The 18,587-nt window shown below is 35.9% G+C and overlaps 1 protein-coding gene across 8 annotated transcripts in view; it reads right to left on the bottom strand.

Moving 5' to 3' along the window:
- MARK1 (microtubule affinity regulating kinase 1) overlaps positions 1 to 18,587 on the bottom strand; it is a 132,717-nt gene that overhangs the window by 54,478 nt on the left and 59,652 nt on the right. For all 8 annotated transcript variants that reach the window (XM_010340934.2, XM_010340931.3, XM_010340932.3 and 5 more), the window contains exons 4-6: positions 7,408 to 7,456; positions 5,922 to 5,987; positions 2,034 to 2,104 (exon numbers count right to left, since the gene is read on the bottom strand). In XM_010340934.2, coding sequence (XP_010339236.1) covers positions 2,034 to 2,104; positions 5,922 to 5,987; positions 7,408 to 7,435 — 165 coding nt within the window. In that variant the 5' untranslated portion in view covers positions 7,436 to 7,456. The remainder of the gene's footprint in view (positions 1 to 2,033; positions 2,105 to 5,921; positions 5,988 to 7,407; positions 7,457 to 18,587) is intronic.

Raw genomic sequence — 18,587 nt, 5'->3', positions numbered from 1 at the left:
AACATAAATAGATATTAAATAACATTTAAAATTTACAGTAAAAGAATAAATTATAAAGAAAATATTTTCCATTGTTTTCCAATTTAAACAGCATTCATTTGGCACTCAGTCTCTGCAATGTGAGATATATGAAGCTGGTTTCAAAACATTTCAGACTTTATTTCAAAACACAAGCCAATTTTAGTCATTATTTGTATTTCTATAAAAATATCTGTGTCCCAACTTCCTATACTGCTCTCACTCACCAGCAAGATGAAAAGCTCTTTAAAATAGCAGGCACTTCCAATTTCTCTAATTCCATATAGTACCCAGTACCATTTTCTACACCTATCAAAAAATAAGTAAAACTAGCTGCCTAAAAAAATAAGAGTAAGTAGCAATCATCTTTAAAGTAAACACTAGGATTCCAATGGGAATATTTAATGCAAATTGTACCTTTCTTGCTGGTCTGCTACTAACAAAAGCTACTGTGACTGATATTAAATGAGTAATATTTAAAATGATTTGTGTGGCTGGGTGCAGTGGCTCATGCCTGAAATCCCAGCACTTTGGGTGGCCAAGGTGGGCAGATCACCTGATGTCAGGAGTTGGAGACCAGCCTGGCCAACATGGTAAAACCCTGTCATCACTAAAAATACAAAAATCAGCTGGGTGTGGTGGTGTGCACTTGTAATACCAGCTACTCGGGAGGCTGAGGTAGGAGAACTGCTTGAACCCATGAGATGGAAGTTTCAGTGAGCCAAGTTAACAACACTGCACTCCAGCCGGGGTGACATAGCAAGACTACATCTCAAAAATAAATAAAAATTAAAAAATAAAAGAATGTGTGTAATACTTTATTTAAGGGTAAGCTTGAACTTCCATCCCAGGAAAGGAAATAATTTAGCAGTACGTGGTTGAATACCATTCGGTTTCTTAACGTTGCTTTCCTTATTACCAGTTGTCTTTACCTTCAGCTATTTCAACAGGAATACTTCCAGTAATCTATCCCAAATAAAAGGGTTACACATGTCTTTGGTATAAAGCACTTCACAAATTGTGTTCCAAAAAGCAGTAATTCTGTGAGATATTAATAACAGAAGTTTCACAAAACAAACACTCATTCCATGGTCAACCTGGAGAATGCCACATTATAACAAGTTAAACAGGCTTTTTCCTCCCCTCCCCTTCAAAACTTCTCTATTTGTTTAACACGTTAACATGTAAGAGTCTTTTCCAAACATACTGATCACAGAACCTCTTTAATTGTAGAATTAAAGTGTTCACAGAGACAGAAGAGGTAGTGAGCCATTTTTAAATAAAAATTCTAAATTTACTAAAAGTTTAGGATACAGTAAATTGTCCACTTAAACTAGGACATTTTATGAACAATTTACAATTCACTGATTTTCTATTTCTATGGCAACTTATATGTATGCTTATTTCACTCACTTCAGTTCTAAAAATTAAAAATAAAATTCTAGATAAAGTTTTTTAATTTTATCATTTCTATAAGTCGTATTCAAGTTGAACTGGAAATACGAATATCTTACCATATTCCTCTGCCTTATTTGCAAAGTTTCTTGCCTACTTGGTTAAATCAAATTAACTATATGCTTTAAATCTACAAAAGAGAGTTTAAACACCAAAACATCTTTAGTTAAAAGAATACAATAACCTCTTTAACAGTACACATATATGCTGTACATATAAAACCAGTAATAATTTATAATAATTATTGGATAAAGACATCAAAGGGTTAACTATTTTTTTTCTATCTCCGTCTAGTCTATGCTTCCGGGACCCTCAGACAGTTCATTAGGTAAGCCTCATCTATAAATATTTACTCTTTACGACAATGTAAAAATAACCATCTGCAACTATTTAAATTCAGGAAAGGTTTATTTTTTAGGAGTTTTCCATCCTTAAAAATGTAAGAAAGCAGGAATTCTTCTTTTTAAAATACCATGTGTTGTGAAGTCCAGTTTGTAATACTGTCCCTTGTACATCACTAATAATGTCAGCAAAACAAAGTTGAAAACTACTTTCCATACCTGCCTAAATTTTGCACGAGCCTCTTTCTCTTTCATTCTTCCATGGGCAACTAAGTAATCAAATACTTCACCTGAATCAGAAAGGTAAAGCAGGTAGTAAAATATACACAGATTTTTGATTAACAATATATGCAATGTCAATTTTTTTCCTTGTTTATAAAGAAATTTTTGGCCCATACTTTTCTGCTAGTTTATGTAAGTCACAAACTAACACATGAATAGAAAAAAAGGAAAAAATTACATATAAAATTGAGTATCTGCAGCAGTTTGTATTTAGCAAACTCTTTAAAAAGTAAGTCATAAAAACACAACCAAGAAAACTTGCTTTCTGCTTTCAAATATTATGTAAAAATACAGTCAACTCTTTATTATCCATTCTAGTAAAGGGAAGCCACAGCCTGGGCAATCAAAAATTACATTTGGCTTTCTATTTGGGGCCTATGTTTCAAACAAAACAATGAAGTCTTTCTTGTTGGACTGCTCTTTTAAATTCTCCCTGTCATATGGTCTGGATAAAATTCCATCTCACTACTTCCATCCACATTGATTTCTTTCTTTCCTTTCCTGTACTCTGTGTTTATTCTCACTCTACTCATTTCATACATTTTAGTAGTTAACCACAAATTATACAGAATTAAATCATTTGTGTGTATATCTCTATTACCCCAGATGAACTGTAAATTACTTGAACATCCTCATAATATCTGTACTTCATCTCCATGGCAGAACACAAAGTACATAAATGTTTGTTGAAATAATTTTAAAATAACTAGAAGCTTTGGAAATTTCCTACTAGATCCATTACTTTACATGTCCACAAGTTTTCCTTTTTCTCTAGTTAGCAAAATAGCTTAAAACTAAATTAATCTTGAGTTATAATTTTTAAAATATTACCTTAGTATAAGGGTTAAATTTATTTTTGTGTCCTTATAATTTGTACCATACAGATATACATGTATATTAAACACACAAAATGGCTTAAAATGTTCTTGAAAGTATGGCAAAGTGGTAACAATAAAATATAAAAAAACTCAGGTTTTAGAATCAGACCAATTTTGGTATGAATTTTGGTTTAGCCCTATGTACTACTGAGAGACATTATTAGGAAGATTTCTTAACTTCATTAAGTTTCTACCTACTGCCTACTCACATGGTTTTAAGGATTAAATGAAATAATGCATGTGCTTAGCACAGCAACTGGCATATAGTAAGCACTCAATAAATGGTGTTTTTGTACCTAGGTATACAGATATATTACATATACATGCAATATCAATCCTAGGATATAAATAAATACTAAAAATCAAATATGTAATGAACATATGTCAGATCAAACTAATACATCTACAGTGTTAGAAAGCATATTATATAATATTAAGCATACTTAAGTGATTAAATGGGATGACGAGAACAGAGAAATGAAGGGATGCTCTAGTTGACTCATCACAGTAGTTAATTCTAGATGTGTGGTAACAGTTGTTAATTCTAGTTAACCCATCATAGTGGTTAATTCTAGATATGTCAGTTTAGGCAGGGAAAGATATATATAAGAGTTTGAAAAATTTGGATTATTCTTAAGTACTGCCTAGAATACACTTACCCCAGGTATTTCCATGACATAGTCCTGTACTTATCATATATTGTTTGTATATGATTTACTTCCCCAACTAGAATGTAAGCATCTTAAGGGCAGGGACTTTGTCTTTGCTCACTAATGTATTCCCAGCACCTAGAACATTACCTGATACATGCTAAGCATTTTATAAATGTTGTTTGAATAAACAAAAGAAAGAATAAACACATCATTTCACAGTAGTCCTAACACCTACTTTTAATAGGCTCCTTTGGATTAAACATGGTTCAAAATAAAAGATTTTTCTGATTTTTCTAATCACTAAAAATTTTCATTCCATTAGTGAGCCAGAATCAGCTGATCAATTCTTGGCAAAGAGGCAATTGTCTAACTTAATTCTTATTCACATTACCATTCTAGCATACATGTCAGATTTGATCCTAAACTACTGAGAAATCTCAGAGGTGTTTTATTTTCCAGAGTTACCCTGCCATTTACAGACTAAAAAGGCAAGAAAATGATTCTAGATTTACTGCCACAGAACCATAATGGGTTTTGTTACAGAATCACTAACTTGCAAAATTCAAAGAAAACTTATCGCAGGAATCAGAATTTAATGAGGTTGACTGGTATGGTCTGAATTCATGTACCCATCTCTCTGTGCTACTCCCCACTGTGTCTCCCAACTATGCTACTGAAGGAGAGCAGTGATGGCCTCACATACTCTTAACTCTAGCCATTACTCCCCTTCATTAGCACCAATAGAGAGTTGACTGTACTTACCATTAACCATTAAGTCAGTACACATATTAATATTAACAACTTGCAGTGGGCCTTTATAAAAACAGAAGGGTGTCTACAGAATTTAGCAGTCTATATCCCAATCAAAGTGGGTCTAGCCCCTTTCTCTATATTTTACATCACTAAATGGAAAAAAGGAGTTTCACTAAATTAAAAATAATATTTGAGGTTCCCATGCGACAGATTATTACAGCAATCTAACTGAAGGACATAGAAATAGAGAAAAAGTTCATTATGTGGTATTTGTAGATTCATTAGTTTCATTATAGATCTACATTTTATGCAAATTTACATCGCTGTTTTAATATAATTTTTAAAATCCTATAACAAACACTAATGATATATTTTCAAGTTAAGTAAAAGAACCTACATTGAAGTATTTTTTTCAGGGGACAAAAGCTTTGCAAAAAAAAAAGTACTAAAATATGGAACCTGTATAAACAACTACAAAAGCAATTAAATATATTAACATCTATAGTAAAGTTTTCTAGAAATACAAGATAGTATAAATATAGTTTAGTTGTTACAGACTAGATAAATCCTTTCTATTCCAGTTCACATAAAATCTGAATCACCATAAAAATCTATAAATTTCATTAGCTAGAAGGGCTCAATAGTAAGTTCGACACTAAGTTTTTCTATTGAATAGCAAAAAATCAATCAGCCAAATAATTTCAGATGCCTTCTTTCTTCTTCAATTGGTTAAATTCTGAGCACTTAAAACCTCCCTTTGTGTATTTTTTTTTTACTTATTAAATGATTAATTCCATAAATTTTCAACCTATTTCTGAAAAAGTGAAGTCCTAAGTCTAATAGAAAAGTGATTTTGAGCTGATGCATTTCTCATTTAAGGGAAAGTGCAGGAGATGAAGGTGATTTTCTATTACATATCAGTGTTTAAAAATCATTCCTATTTTTGACACCATGATAGTCAAAATATACATGATAATATACTACAAATATACCTTACTATCTCCATCAACTCAGTTCTCTAACACATAAAATGTATAGATCAATACTTGTTTAAATGGAAACATTTGCTTCATTTTATGAATTATCTTGAAAATATATGTATATTGAGAATCTGTCATATGTGAACAATCAGTGAAATAAACACCTGGCCTAGAACAAGCTTTTATTATAGATTTTATTAAATACATTCTGCACTTGAGATTCCCTGCTGATAGCCAAAGTTTCTAATCATGATATGATATATTATTATGATAAAATTTAGATAAGAGAATACATTTGTAAGATGACAATACAAACTTAACGCTCCAAAAAATGTCCCTAAGTAAACTGTAAATAAGCCAAAAATTCTATTTATAATGTAGGATCAAAAGGACTTAAAAGTAAACACTGAATTTTCCTTAAGATGTAATTTAAAAGCATTTAAATAAAACAATAGATTCATTAACAACATTGAAAACATAAAAATGTCATAATGAACCCTTAGGTATTAATAATTCTGTATGTCTCAGCAAAGAGAACTTTTCAATCACCCTCATTCTTACCCCCACTCGCGTATTCCATGACTAAATAGAGAGTCTTCTCTGTTTCAATAACTTCAAACAATTTTACTGAAAAAAAATTAGAGATACAACTTTATAACTGTTAGCCCAGATTGAAGGTTTTAAGAAAATCTAAGGTAGCATTAAACGAGTTAAAACATTGACTATTTACTAAACATTATACAATTTTAAGTTCAAAAAGTCTCTCTGAGATTACTTCTGAGTTAACCAACTGTGCAAACGGGCCACCTGCGAGATTACTTCTATGACAGAAAACTGTTTACCACAAAGTGATTTAGAACCAACTTCTTGAGTTGAAAAAGTTGTTTCTGAAATTAAGAAGCCATTATTTTTCAAATTAGAATAAGCTTATAAAAAGAACTCTTAAAGTCAAAAAAATAGAATTTAAACTGAAGTTTAAAAAGAGACTATGTTATATTACAGTGAGCCATTATAAAATGTTAAATAGTCTTTGGTGCAGAAATAAAAGAAATTCTATATTTCTGTGACATTCTAAAAGTTTTTGGTTAGAAAAACTACTAAAGTATCAAATTTATGTAGTTGAAATATTCATCCCAAATAAGCACTTTAACAACTATTTTTAAATGTGCCAAAGAGTGTTTTAAAAAACAGATTTTTAAAAAGACGTACTTCTCATAATCAAATGATTTCATATAATATATCTAATCAATAATTCTATTTGTAAAGATGGAGAAAAATCAGAACTTACTGAAAAATTTTACTAAAATTGAAATCAACTTTTTATTTTCTTTAAAATGCAGTTATTTTGCCTGTAAACTATGATCAAACTAAAGTGCATAGTATCAAAACATCTGAAAGTCATTTTTTATAAATACCTAAATGACCTGCAATCTCTATTTGGATATTTTTTTTTTTTTTGAAACAGGGTCTCACTCAGTTACCCAGGCTGGAGTGCAGTGGCACCATCTTGGCTCGCTGCAACCTCCACCTCCCAGGCTCAAGCAATCCTCCCCACTGAGTAGCTGGTACCGGTGTGCACCATCACACCTAGCTAATTTTTGTATTTTCTTGTAGAGACAGGGTTTTGTCATGTTGCCCAGGCTGGTCTTGAACTCCTGACTTCAGGCAATTCAACTGCCTCAGCCTCCCAAAGTACTGGCATTACAGGCATGAGCCACCACGCCCAGCCAGAGAAATTTTTTTTTTTTTAATTTAGAGACATTTAGTAAGGAAATTAAAAAAAAAAATTGTATGCATTAACACTGAATCATATCAATTATTTTAGTGGAGAGTAGAAGATAGCAAGGTAGCAGAAAACAGCAATCTGTAGCCTCTAGTTAACTTCTTTGTAATCTATTTTTACCCAAAGTATCACTTTCCTGGGTTATCACTCAGGTTATCACTTTTCTTCTGCTTATATAAACTATCCTTAACATTGTGCCTTTTCAAATACCCTCAAATTAAGGAAAATACTTCATTGCTAATAATACATACATGTATTTCATACCTATATTAGGATGATTCAGTATCTTCATTATTCGAACTTCTCGAAATAACTGTTAAAGAAAACAGGTAGATATATTTCTGTTAAAAAAAAAAAACAAGCAAGCAGAGAGCCAATTAAAATATTTATTTGAAGAAATTAATCTGCTTATAAAATGCTACAGGACTCTGTAAAGGAACTAAAAGTATTTTCTCAGTCCCAACTCTAGCTATGTTAACTTAGACTGCGACATTAACTTCGCTGTGACATGGTTTCTTTTTTTTTTTTTTTCAGACGGAGTTTTGCTCTTGTTACCCAGGCTGGAGTGCAATGGCGCGATCTCGGCTCACCGCAACCTCCGCCTCCTGGGTTCAGGCAATTCTCCTGCCTCAGCCTCCTGAGTAGCTGGGATTATAAGCACGTGCCACCATGCCCAGCTAATTTTTTGTATTTTTAGTAGAGACGGGGTTTCACCATGTTGACCAGGTTGGTCTCGATCTCTCGACCTTGTGATCCACCCTCCTCGGCCTCCCAAAGTTCTGGGATTACAGGCTTGAGCCACCGCGCCCGGCCTGTGACATGGTTTCTAAAAGAATTTTAAATAGATGAACTCTAATGATCTCTGTGTATGTGGTGTGAATACATTATACACAATAAAACTTACAAATTATTCAACTACTCCTTATGAAAAGCAACAAAAGAAAAACACTGTGAAAATGGAACTAAATGGTCCTTCTTATGATATTTATACAGAAACCACCTTCCTTAGGGGTTTGACTCTAAAGTCTCTCTACTGACTGATCAAAGATTTTAATGAAAGATTCAGTAAGATTTTTAGGTAGATTTGTAGAATAATATTAAATAATAATAAAAATACATTTACTAATTCATATAAAAACAAAATGACAAGAAGTGACTTGAAAAATGAATATTTAAATTTCCCTCCTTTCCATTTTACTTTTTAAACAATACAGGGTGTATTTTTCAAAAGCATAATTTGGTACTATTTTCTCTATGTCTTTGAGAATGTGTCAGATTCCAAATAAAGCAATTTGTTCAATAGGAGAACCAAAAATCGGTGATATTCTGAAAGTTACATTAAGACATATGCATTTTAGCAAATAAAATCTAAAGTTACTGCTTTCAAGAGGTGACATTTCTCAAGCGAAGATACACAATGGCTAAAAGAACACAAAAAGATGTTGAACATTACTAATCATTATGAAAATATAAATCAAAGCCACAAAGAGGTACTACCTCACAACTATTAGGACGACTACTATCAAAAACCAACCCCTCACTCTGCCCAGAAAATAGCAAATGTTGCCGGGATGTGGAGAAACTGGAACACTTCTGCAGTGTTGATGGGAATGACAAATGATAGAGCCTCCATGAAAAAAAAAATAGTAGTTCCTAAAGAAATTAAAAATAGAATTACCACATGATTTGGCAATTCCACTTCTGGGTATATGTCATATACCCAAAGAACTGAAAGCAGTGACTCAAGCAGACACTAGCACACCCATGTTCATAGTAGCATTATTCACAATAGCCCCGCAACCAGAGTCTACCAACAGATGAAGGGATAAACGACATGTGGTCCATACCAACAATGGGATATCATTCAGCCTTAAAAAGGAAGGAAATTCTGACATGTGCTACAACATGGATAAACCTTAAGGATATTATGCTAAGTGAAATAAGTCAGTCACAAAAGGGAAAACACTGTACGACTATACTTATACAAGCTACCTAGAGCGGAGTAGTCAAATTCATAGAGATGTAAAGTAGGATGATGGTTACCAGGGACTGGAAGGATAGGGTATTGCATGGGTTACTGTTTAATGAGAACAGAGTTTCTGTTTTGGAAGACGAAAAACATTCTTGAGTTTGACGTGATGTTTGAACAACAATGTAAATGTACCTTAACGCCACTGAATTGAATACTTAAAATGGTTAGGCCAGGCACGGTGGCTCATGCCTGTAATCCCAGCACTTTGGGAGGACAAGGTGGATGGATCACAAAGTCAGGAGATCAAGACCATCTTGACTAACGTGGTGAAACCCTGTCTCTACTAAAAATACAAAAAATCAGCCAGGTGTGGTGGCATGCACCTGTAGTCCCAGGACTAGCTGGGAGGCTGAGGCAGAAGAATCGCTTCAACCTGGAAGGCAGAGGTTGCAGTGAGCCAAGATCACATCACTGCACTCCAGCCTGGGTGATAGAGCAAGATTCCATCTTAAAAAAAAAAAAGGTTAAAATGGTAAATTTTGTTAGGCATATTTTACCACAATTTAAGGAAAGAAATATAATGTGCAAAAAGGCATCAATAAACATTCACCCTAATTAAAACAAAATGACTTACAGCTTAACTGCTACAAAAAAGCTTGCTTTCCCTAGCTATTCTCAGCAATTCCTAGACAAAACCCAGGGAGTCTGTATGTGTGCATATACATATTCATACAAATAAATTTTTATAAAGTCCATGATACTTATAACTTTAATAATTAAAAGTTACATATCAGTAAATAAAATATAAAGGCAGATTCATTCATGTTTAAGACAAGTACTTTCTGTAACTGTGAAACACATTCTCATTTCAATTTGGGGCAAAGAGCATGCAGGTTAACCTCAGGACACACAGTCTTCAGTACACTTGAGATCATCTCCTGCTCTGGCTTTGACAACACATCTTCCTCCTGCCTAAATGGCCCCTCTTGGTCTTTCTGCTAAATCCTCTCCCACTATACTCAACCTTTAAACATGGAGCTTCTCAAGATTCAGCCTTAGCCCCCTTTATCTTCTCACTCTACATGTTTCTCCTAATGAGTTATTATTGCCTCATATATCATCAATTTGTTGCTGATTCCTAAATTTAAATTTCTCATCCCAACATTTATATCCAATCCATATATATCTACTCGATATTTCACTTGGCTGTCTCACAGAAATTCAAACCCAATGCTTGATTTCTCACACCAAATTTGATATTGGTTTTCTCCAGCTTCATCTCTCTCTCGAGCACCCTAATGACTGAAACTTTAGGATCATCCTTAACAACACTCACAAAATTTCCAAATCAGATGCATCACTACGATATTTTTACTTTACCTCCACAATTTATCTCAAACCCATCAATGTCTACCCATCTGTACACCACTGTCACACTGAATTCCACTCGTGTCGGTACACCCATTCTGACTCTTCTATCCTCCCATCCTCTAAGCTGTTATCCACACATCTTTTTACCCTCCCACCCTCCAATCTGTTATCTACTATTTAACATCCACAGGTGGTTTCTCGATGCCATTAAAACAAAACCGCTATCTTGAACGCTGGCTACCAGACTCCGGAAAAAATCAAGATTCTACTTACCTCTCCCAGCCCTATCTCATGACTCTCAAGTGCCTACTCTGAGCCTCACCTGCTCTACCTTTGTGCTCCACAGTCCTAACTAATGACCCCTTTGAGCTCCAAGTCACTGTAACTGATGATTTTGCTATTTGGAGCTTTGGACAATGGGAGTCAGCCTTTACCCAGAAGCATTCCTCAGAGTTTTGGACTCTTCGCCTCTCAAACTGGGCTAACAGGTTTTAAAAAGCTATTAGCATGCTACTAACTGCTTGTCAAAACTGAGCATCTGACCCACAGAGGGACACTGCATTCATTGACCAAATTGCTTTACTCAGGTATGTGAACCAGGAAGAGTTAAAGAAAGCAGCATCAGAAGTCATTTTATATACATATACAAACATATATATATATATATATATATATATATATATATATACACACACACATATCTATAATACACATGCACATAATAGACTTTATTTTTATAGCAGATTTAGGTTCACAGAAAAATTGAGCAGGAGGTACAAAGAGTTTCCATATACTCCCTGTCCCCACATATGCAGAGGTTCCCCCACCATCAGCATCCCAAACCCAGAGGTACATTTGTTATAATTAATGAACCTACACTGACACATCATTATCACTGAAAGTTCACAGTTTACATTACAGTTCACTCTTGCTACTACCTTACATTCTATGGGTTTAGACACATACCTATCATTTTAGTATTACACAGACTAATACTAATACTGCTCTGAAAATCATGTGTTCCACCTATTCATCCCTCCCTTTTCTCTAACCTCTGGCAACCATTATCTTTTTATTGTCTCCAGTTTCGCCTTTTCCAGAATGTCATATACTTGAAATCATACAGCATGTAGCCTTTTCAGATTGGCTTTTACTTCATAATATGCATTTAAGATTCCTTCAAGTCTTTTCATAGCTTGATAGCTCCTTTCCTTTTAGTGCTAAATTATATTCTCTCTGGATGTACCATAGGTTATTCATCCATTCACCTACTGAAAGACATCTTGGTTGCTTCCAAGTTTTGACCATTGTGACTAAAGCTCCTATAAACATCCATATGCAGGTTTCTGTGTAGACATAAGTTTTCAGCTTCCTTGGGTAAATGCCAAAGAGTGCAACTGCTGGATGGTATGGTAAGATATGTTTGGTTTTGTAAGAAACTGCCAAACTCTCTTCCAAAGTGGCTGTACCATTTGCATTTCCACCAGCAACAAATCAGAGTTCCTGTTGCTCCACAACCTTGTCAGCATTTGGTGCTGTCAGTGTGTTGGACTTTCGCCATTCTAACAGGTATGTAGCAATATCTCATTACTGTTTTAATTATCATTTCTCTGATGACATATGATATGGAATATCTTTTCATATGCTTATTTGCCATCTGTATAATTTCTTTTGATGAGTTGTCTGTTCAGATCTTTCACCTACATGTTAATCAAGTTGTTCATTTTCAAGCCTTTTCAAGCCAATTTTTGAGAAACCTACTCCAATCCTCAATAATACCAGATGCCTGTGGACAGGAGGAAACGTAGAATCTTCATCAAATATGTTGTTGATTCTAGTTTGTCACATCAAAGAAAGGGTCCTTACCATGGGCAGTCTTGGAGGTCCCGGGCAGAGGAAGCCAGAAGTCATATTCCCTTACTACCTCCTCAAGGGTGTCAGGGAGGTGTGGGCCTTGGTCTGAGTGGCATAATCTCAGGTCAGCAGAGGGGACTATGCCTGGAATTTGGGTGAATATCCAGAGTGAGGGCTGAGAGGACCTCTCACTCTGACACAGAAAGGATGCCACCCCTGCCTGGGCTTACCCAGGACTGACAGCAAAAATGGAGCTCCATGGGGTCCCTTGGTATGGGCAGGTAGTCCCCTCAGAACACATTTGGGGTTTTTATCTTGGCTTCTGACTCCACCTGAGCCTCCTCTCTTCCTACCTAACCCACCCGATTAACCTCCCTGAGAACCCCAAGGAGAAACCAAGGGGCACCTCATCAGGTGACCACTGCCTAGACTCCCAGGCTGACAGCAGGGGTGGGGCTCTGTGGGTTAGATTTGCAGAGGACCTAGACTTCTTATTTCAACCGATTTTTTTTTCTTACTGTGGCACATGAGCAGATGAAATTCACACATAACATTAGCAGATAAGATTCACAAATTACTATCAAATAACAATTCATAAATATGATTATTCTAGGTTTCAATGTAACCAAGTAATTTTTTTTCAGAAAGTCAAGTCAAATACAGCTTATTATTTGATGACTTTCAAAAAAAATCATTTATAAGCACTGAGTAGCAAAATCAGCCATTTAAACATTTTGAAGTCATTTTAGAAAAAAAAATGCTTAAGTGTACCTAAGGTAATTTTAAAAATTGAACATTGTTTTTTTAAAATATAGTTTTCCCCCCAAACCTTCAAGAATGTATTATAAAGAATAAACACAAACAGTACTTATTTTGGTTTTGCTATAAGATACAGATTTTAAAGTTTATGAACTTGTTATTAGTGTAAGTAGCATTATTATGTTTCATTTGTAATTTATCTGTATTATCACTATTATGTACCTCTAACAGAAAAGTCCCTGACATCAATCTTGTTCTCCTACACTCATATATGATATCTAAATAAATGACCCCTTCTACTTTCATCTATTCTTGCCTTTCTGTTAAAATTTTATTTATTTGTTAAGCTGTAGGAAATAACTAAAAAAATCACAACTCAGCACTTTAGTATATCAGAAGTCTTTGTAACTGGCGTCTACTTAACTAACCTGCCAGATCAACCTTTGCTCTGCATTCCCTCTGCAACACACAGTGAGTGACATCTGTGTACCCATAATGCTCTTGGCTAGTGGTGCTCCCTGCAGCCTTACACTACAATAAGTTGAGCATCATGTTTACTGGAGGTTATCTAGGTCCCAAACATGTTTGCCAGTTGCAGTTTCAACTGGAAGTAGTTCATTAGTTTCTACTGATGAGTAAGGAAGTACCATACCCTAGCAACTTAACAACAACACACATTTGTTGCCTCAAAGTTTCTGTGGCTCAGTATTCCAAGCATGACTTAACTGGGTGCTCTGCTCAGGTCTCATAAAGCTGCAGTCAAGGTGTTGTCCAGGATGGTTCTTATCTGTATACTTGACTAGGGAAGAATCTACTTCTGAGCTAACCCACGTTACTGGCTGAATTCATTTCTTTTTAGTCGTTAGTACTGAGGACCCTGGCTTCTTGGTGGCTGTCAGCTAGGGGCCACCCTTATCTCTTAGAGACTGTCCATAGGTCTTTGCCAAGTGGACTTCTCCAACATGGCCATTTACTTTCCCATGACAGCAAGTATAGTCTCTAGAGCAAGTCTGCTAGCAAGACAGTTTTAGATAATATAATATAATCACAAGAGTGAAATTCCATCACCTTTTCTCTACTGCATTGGTTACAAGCAAGTCACAGGTTCTGTTCACAATCAAAGGGACGGGATCATGCAAAAGTATGAACACCAGAAGGCAGGAATCACGGGGGTTGCCTCAAAGTACATCTAATACAAATTTTTATATAAACCAATGAAGTACATGTCTGTTGTTTAACAAAACAAAACAAAATGAATACTTTGGAAATACTAGATAAAAGGTGCTAGACTGCTGTCCAACTAGACGTGAGCAAGATAAATGCAAAAGATTCAAATAAAATCTAGGCTTCTACTCTCAGACTGCTATCTGAGTATCATTCAATTATCTCATTAGTTAAAACAAAACAAAACTGGAAATAGTAGGAAGTGTATTATGAGTTTATGAGTGTGATCTGTACAAGGTAAATAAAGCAGAATGACAATCGGTAGACCTAAACTCAAAAAAAAAAAAAAAAAAAAAAAAAAAAAAGCTTTGGCCCTACATGAAAAGATTAATCAATGAATATACATGTGTGTATAATGGAAGTGCTAAACGTTTATGTAATTTTTACTAATTCCTCACTTTAACCTGCTTTTTTCAATTAACAGTGCCTTATTACACTATGAAAGAGGGGTTTTACTTTACTCTCTAAACGGCATAGAATCTCCTGTGTACTGGGAAGTGTGGCCCATTAAGCTACAACCTGACTACGCCACACTGGTTTCTGAATTCTAACTCCTCTTCTTCCTCTTGTCCCGAAAAAGCACATCAAATTACAAAGTACTGAGGACAACACTGTTATATGAATAATCTTGAATTTACGTCAGTTAATTTTTATGAAATTTGGTAGTTTTCTCTTAGAATCAGCTGGGATATATCTCAAAACTAACGGAAACACTGATGTTTCCTGGCAGCTCCATGTTTCAGAACAACTAATCTAAAGAAACAGACAGGCAGCATATTCTTCAGCTCTTCCTCCAAAAGTATTGGGGTGGTTTTTTGCTGTTGTTGTGTATTTAATTATTTCATAAGTTGGGCTTTTGACTGTAATGAATTCATAAATTTAAGCCCTGACTGGTACCTGGAGTATAGTTATGCTGTTCTACAAAGAACAGAGATGAGCTGAGGGATAAGATTAAAACCATTTTGTGAAAACTGGGGCATCTAACAAAAACAGCACCTAAACAGAAGGCCACTCCACTTCCATCTGGAGACGAAGCAAGAAAAAGAATTGCAGACAGAGCCAAAGTTAATCAGAACTTTAACTGGAATTTTTAATTCCAATTAAAACAACAATACAGTCATTGGGTTCCTACATCTCAAAGATGTCTTGAGTATACTGTTCAATCCTTAGTTTCCTCTATTTCAGCAGTTTTGCACAAGGAGAGGGAAAATAACACAGCAATAGCAAGAAGATGTGTGTGGGTGTGTGTTGACTAAAAATGATAGGCAGTTGTGGAAGAATGGTTGTTGTTGAGAGTATTAGCATGTTTTACACGGTATATTGAGTAATGATAATGGAATACCGGATTCCTACCCCATCAATCATCTCTCCTCCCGAAGAAGCACTTGAAATGTCAGCTGAATTTCAGTCCCTAACTGTTATGAAATGAACTGTGTCCCCGCCAAATTCATATGTTGAATCCCTAACGCCCAGTGTGACTGTACTTGGAGACAGGGACTTCAAGGAGCTAATTAAGGTTAAATGAGGTCAGAAGGCTGGGGTTCCAATCCAGTATGACTGGTGTCCTTCTAAAAAGAAGAAGTGTCAAGGATGAACTGGTCATGTGCAGGCCAAGGAGAAAGACATCAGGAGAAACCAAACCTGCCTATACCTTCACCTTCAATTTCCAGACTCTAGAAAGGTGAGAAAATGTCTGTTGTTTAAGTCACCCAGTCTGTGATGGTATTTTGTGATGGCCGGACTAGTAGACTAATAAGATAATCCTCCAAATCTAGACAGTTTTGGCCAACTGAAAAGTACCACATGGGTTCAGCAAAGGTCTAAGGTATTTATTCCTCTCCAGGACTCCCTTCAACCCCTACCTAACTCTTTATTTTCCAGGTGGCTGCATGAAAGAAAGTGACTGAAGCTAATGGCAGAGTTTTCTGCATGAGCTGTGTGAGGCAAAAGGAAGCACGGACAGGGAGAGGCAGAGCCACATATACATATGTGTTCTTTTAACCCAGCGCACATCCTCACCAGCAAGGGTGCCAATCTCATCACTTCTTTGGATAAATGGAGAGAGGCAAGTGGACATTAAGACCATGAAAATAAGTTTGCTCTAAAACAGAGTTATTCTTTAAAAAGTTAATTACTGTATTTGTCATATGCTCCAGGTATAAGTATGGAAAATAAGATATTTTTAAGAATATTAGTGCCATGCTACTACTTGAGTTTCTGGGTTTTTTTTTTTTTTTTTTTTTTTGAGACGGAGTTTCGCCCTTGTTACCCAGACTGGAGTGCAATGGCGCAATCTCGGCTCACCGCAACCTCCGCCTCCCGGGTTCAGGCAATTCTCCTGCCTCAGCCTCCTGAGTAGCTGGGATTACAGGCACGCACCACCATGCCCAGCTAATTTTTTGCACTTTTAGTAGAGACAGGGTTTCACCATGTTGACCAGGATGGTCTCGATCTCTCGACCTCGTGATCCACCCGCCTCGGCCTCCCAAAGTGCTGGGATTACAGGCTTGAGCCACCGCGCCCGGCGCTGAGTTTCTGTTTTTAATTTTCAGTTCTTTTTCTTTCTCATTTTCAAACTGTCATGTTGCAACGTTGCTAGCAAATGTAAGTTTAGTAAGAGAACTCTGAATTTACTATTCCCCTTCAAACTTACTGTTTCAGGTTTACTGTGGGCTGGAAATTGAGGCCAGACATTGCTAGAATTGTGTGTTAAATTCGGGCAATAAGCCGGGAGTGAAAGCCCGAGATGTGTCTTCTATGTCACAGCTATTCTAGTTGTTCAGAGGCCTTTATTGTTTCTTTCTTGGCTCTTGGCTTTGTTCCAGCTAACTAAAGTTAGTAAACAATCTTCAATTCTTTGGAGATATTTACTCTTCAATTGGGTCTTTGCTGGCTAGAGCTTAGGTCAGGATTAGCCAAACTGTTAGTGTCCATCAATATTTACCTCAATTATGTGCATTTGCCTTTTCTCAACTGTTCTTTTTTCCTTCCTGTCTCTTCCATTCCTCTGCTTGTACTCTTTTTGTGATGATGAAAAAGTCTGTTATTTTTTAAACTAGCCAACTGGACATGGCTTAGATCAGGCATCCCCAAACTTTTTACACAGGGGACCAGTTCACTGTCCCTCAGACCGTTGGAGGGCCGCCACATACTGTGCTCCTCTCACTGACCACCAATGAAAGAGGTGCCCCTTCCTGAAGTGCAGCGGGGGGCCGGATAAATGGCCTCAGGGGGCCGCATGCGGCCCGTGGGCCGTAGTTTGGGGACGCCTGGTTTAGACAATCATCATTCTAGTTACATCCAAAGTGTCATAGTCAGGGGCCAGGCAAATGCACATGGTCTTCTCTCCATCAGACCTGCTCACTGGTCTGATGAAGTTGCCCTTCATCTCATCAGCGTCATGAGACTTCTGCATTGTTTGCATGATCTTGAGGCAGATGGAGGACACTGTGGTCACTGGGAACTTAACAAAGGCAGTGCTTGAGCTTACTCTTCTTGAGAGAGCTCTTCCAGGCTGTCTTTAGAGTCACAGTAAACTGGGCTAGTAGAAGGCTGGCATACAGATCTTGTGCCTTTCAACACAGCCTTCTTTGCCCTTCAAGGATTTTTCTTTGATTTGGGTTTTAGGAAGGATAGGAACCCTTCTGTGCCTTCATTGCAATCTTTATAAAAATTCTATTGGTATTTTTAACAGTTTAATGGCCTATTAATGTAAAGTATGGGTGCGGTTTTACCCTGCAGGTGACATGCAGTTCCAAGAGACTGCTAGGTCCTTGTCTAGACTATCTCAGAAGTGCTACTTATTGAGGGATTATGTATATATATTTTCTATCTATGTTAACAGAATCCTACAGATTAAACTTTTAGCTTTTTAAATTCTAGGATCATGTCATTTCTTTTTTTGCTTTTAGACATCTCATTGAGATATCAAGTACTTTATAAAATTATTACTAGCAGCACTGTAACAAATTAAGCTAACTTCTTAAGGTCTTCCTATGAAATAGGAGCACAGAAAGAGATCTGAATATATGTTAGATGATTTATAACTAAAACAGTAAAATGATTATTCGGTATTTCTTTATAAACTTGATAACTTACAGCCAATTATTTATTAGAAGGAAATATTCTATAAATGATAGCCTGTGTCAGCTGCCCAAAGTTTTGTTTTCACATAGGTACATTGTAAGATTCTTAAAAGGAGATTATAAATCCTACAGTTTCTTATGAACTAGTACCAATTTCATATAACCTTAATCTCTCCTAA

Source organism: Saimiri boliviensis, chromosome 14 (genome assembly GCF_048565385.1).
Source record: "Saimiri boliviensis isolate mSaiBol1 chromosome 14, mSaiBol1.pri, whole genome shotgun sequence".
Lineage (NCBI taxonomy): Eukaryota > Metazoa > Chordata > Mammalia > Primates > Cebidae > Saimiri > Saimiri boliviensis.
Note: the sequence above shows the minus strand (reverse complement) of the source record. Positions and strands in the feature narration are given on the sequence as shown.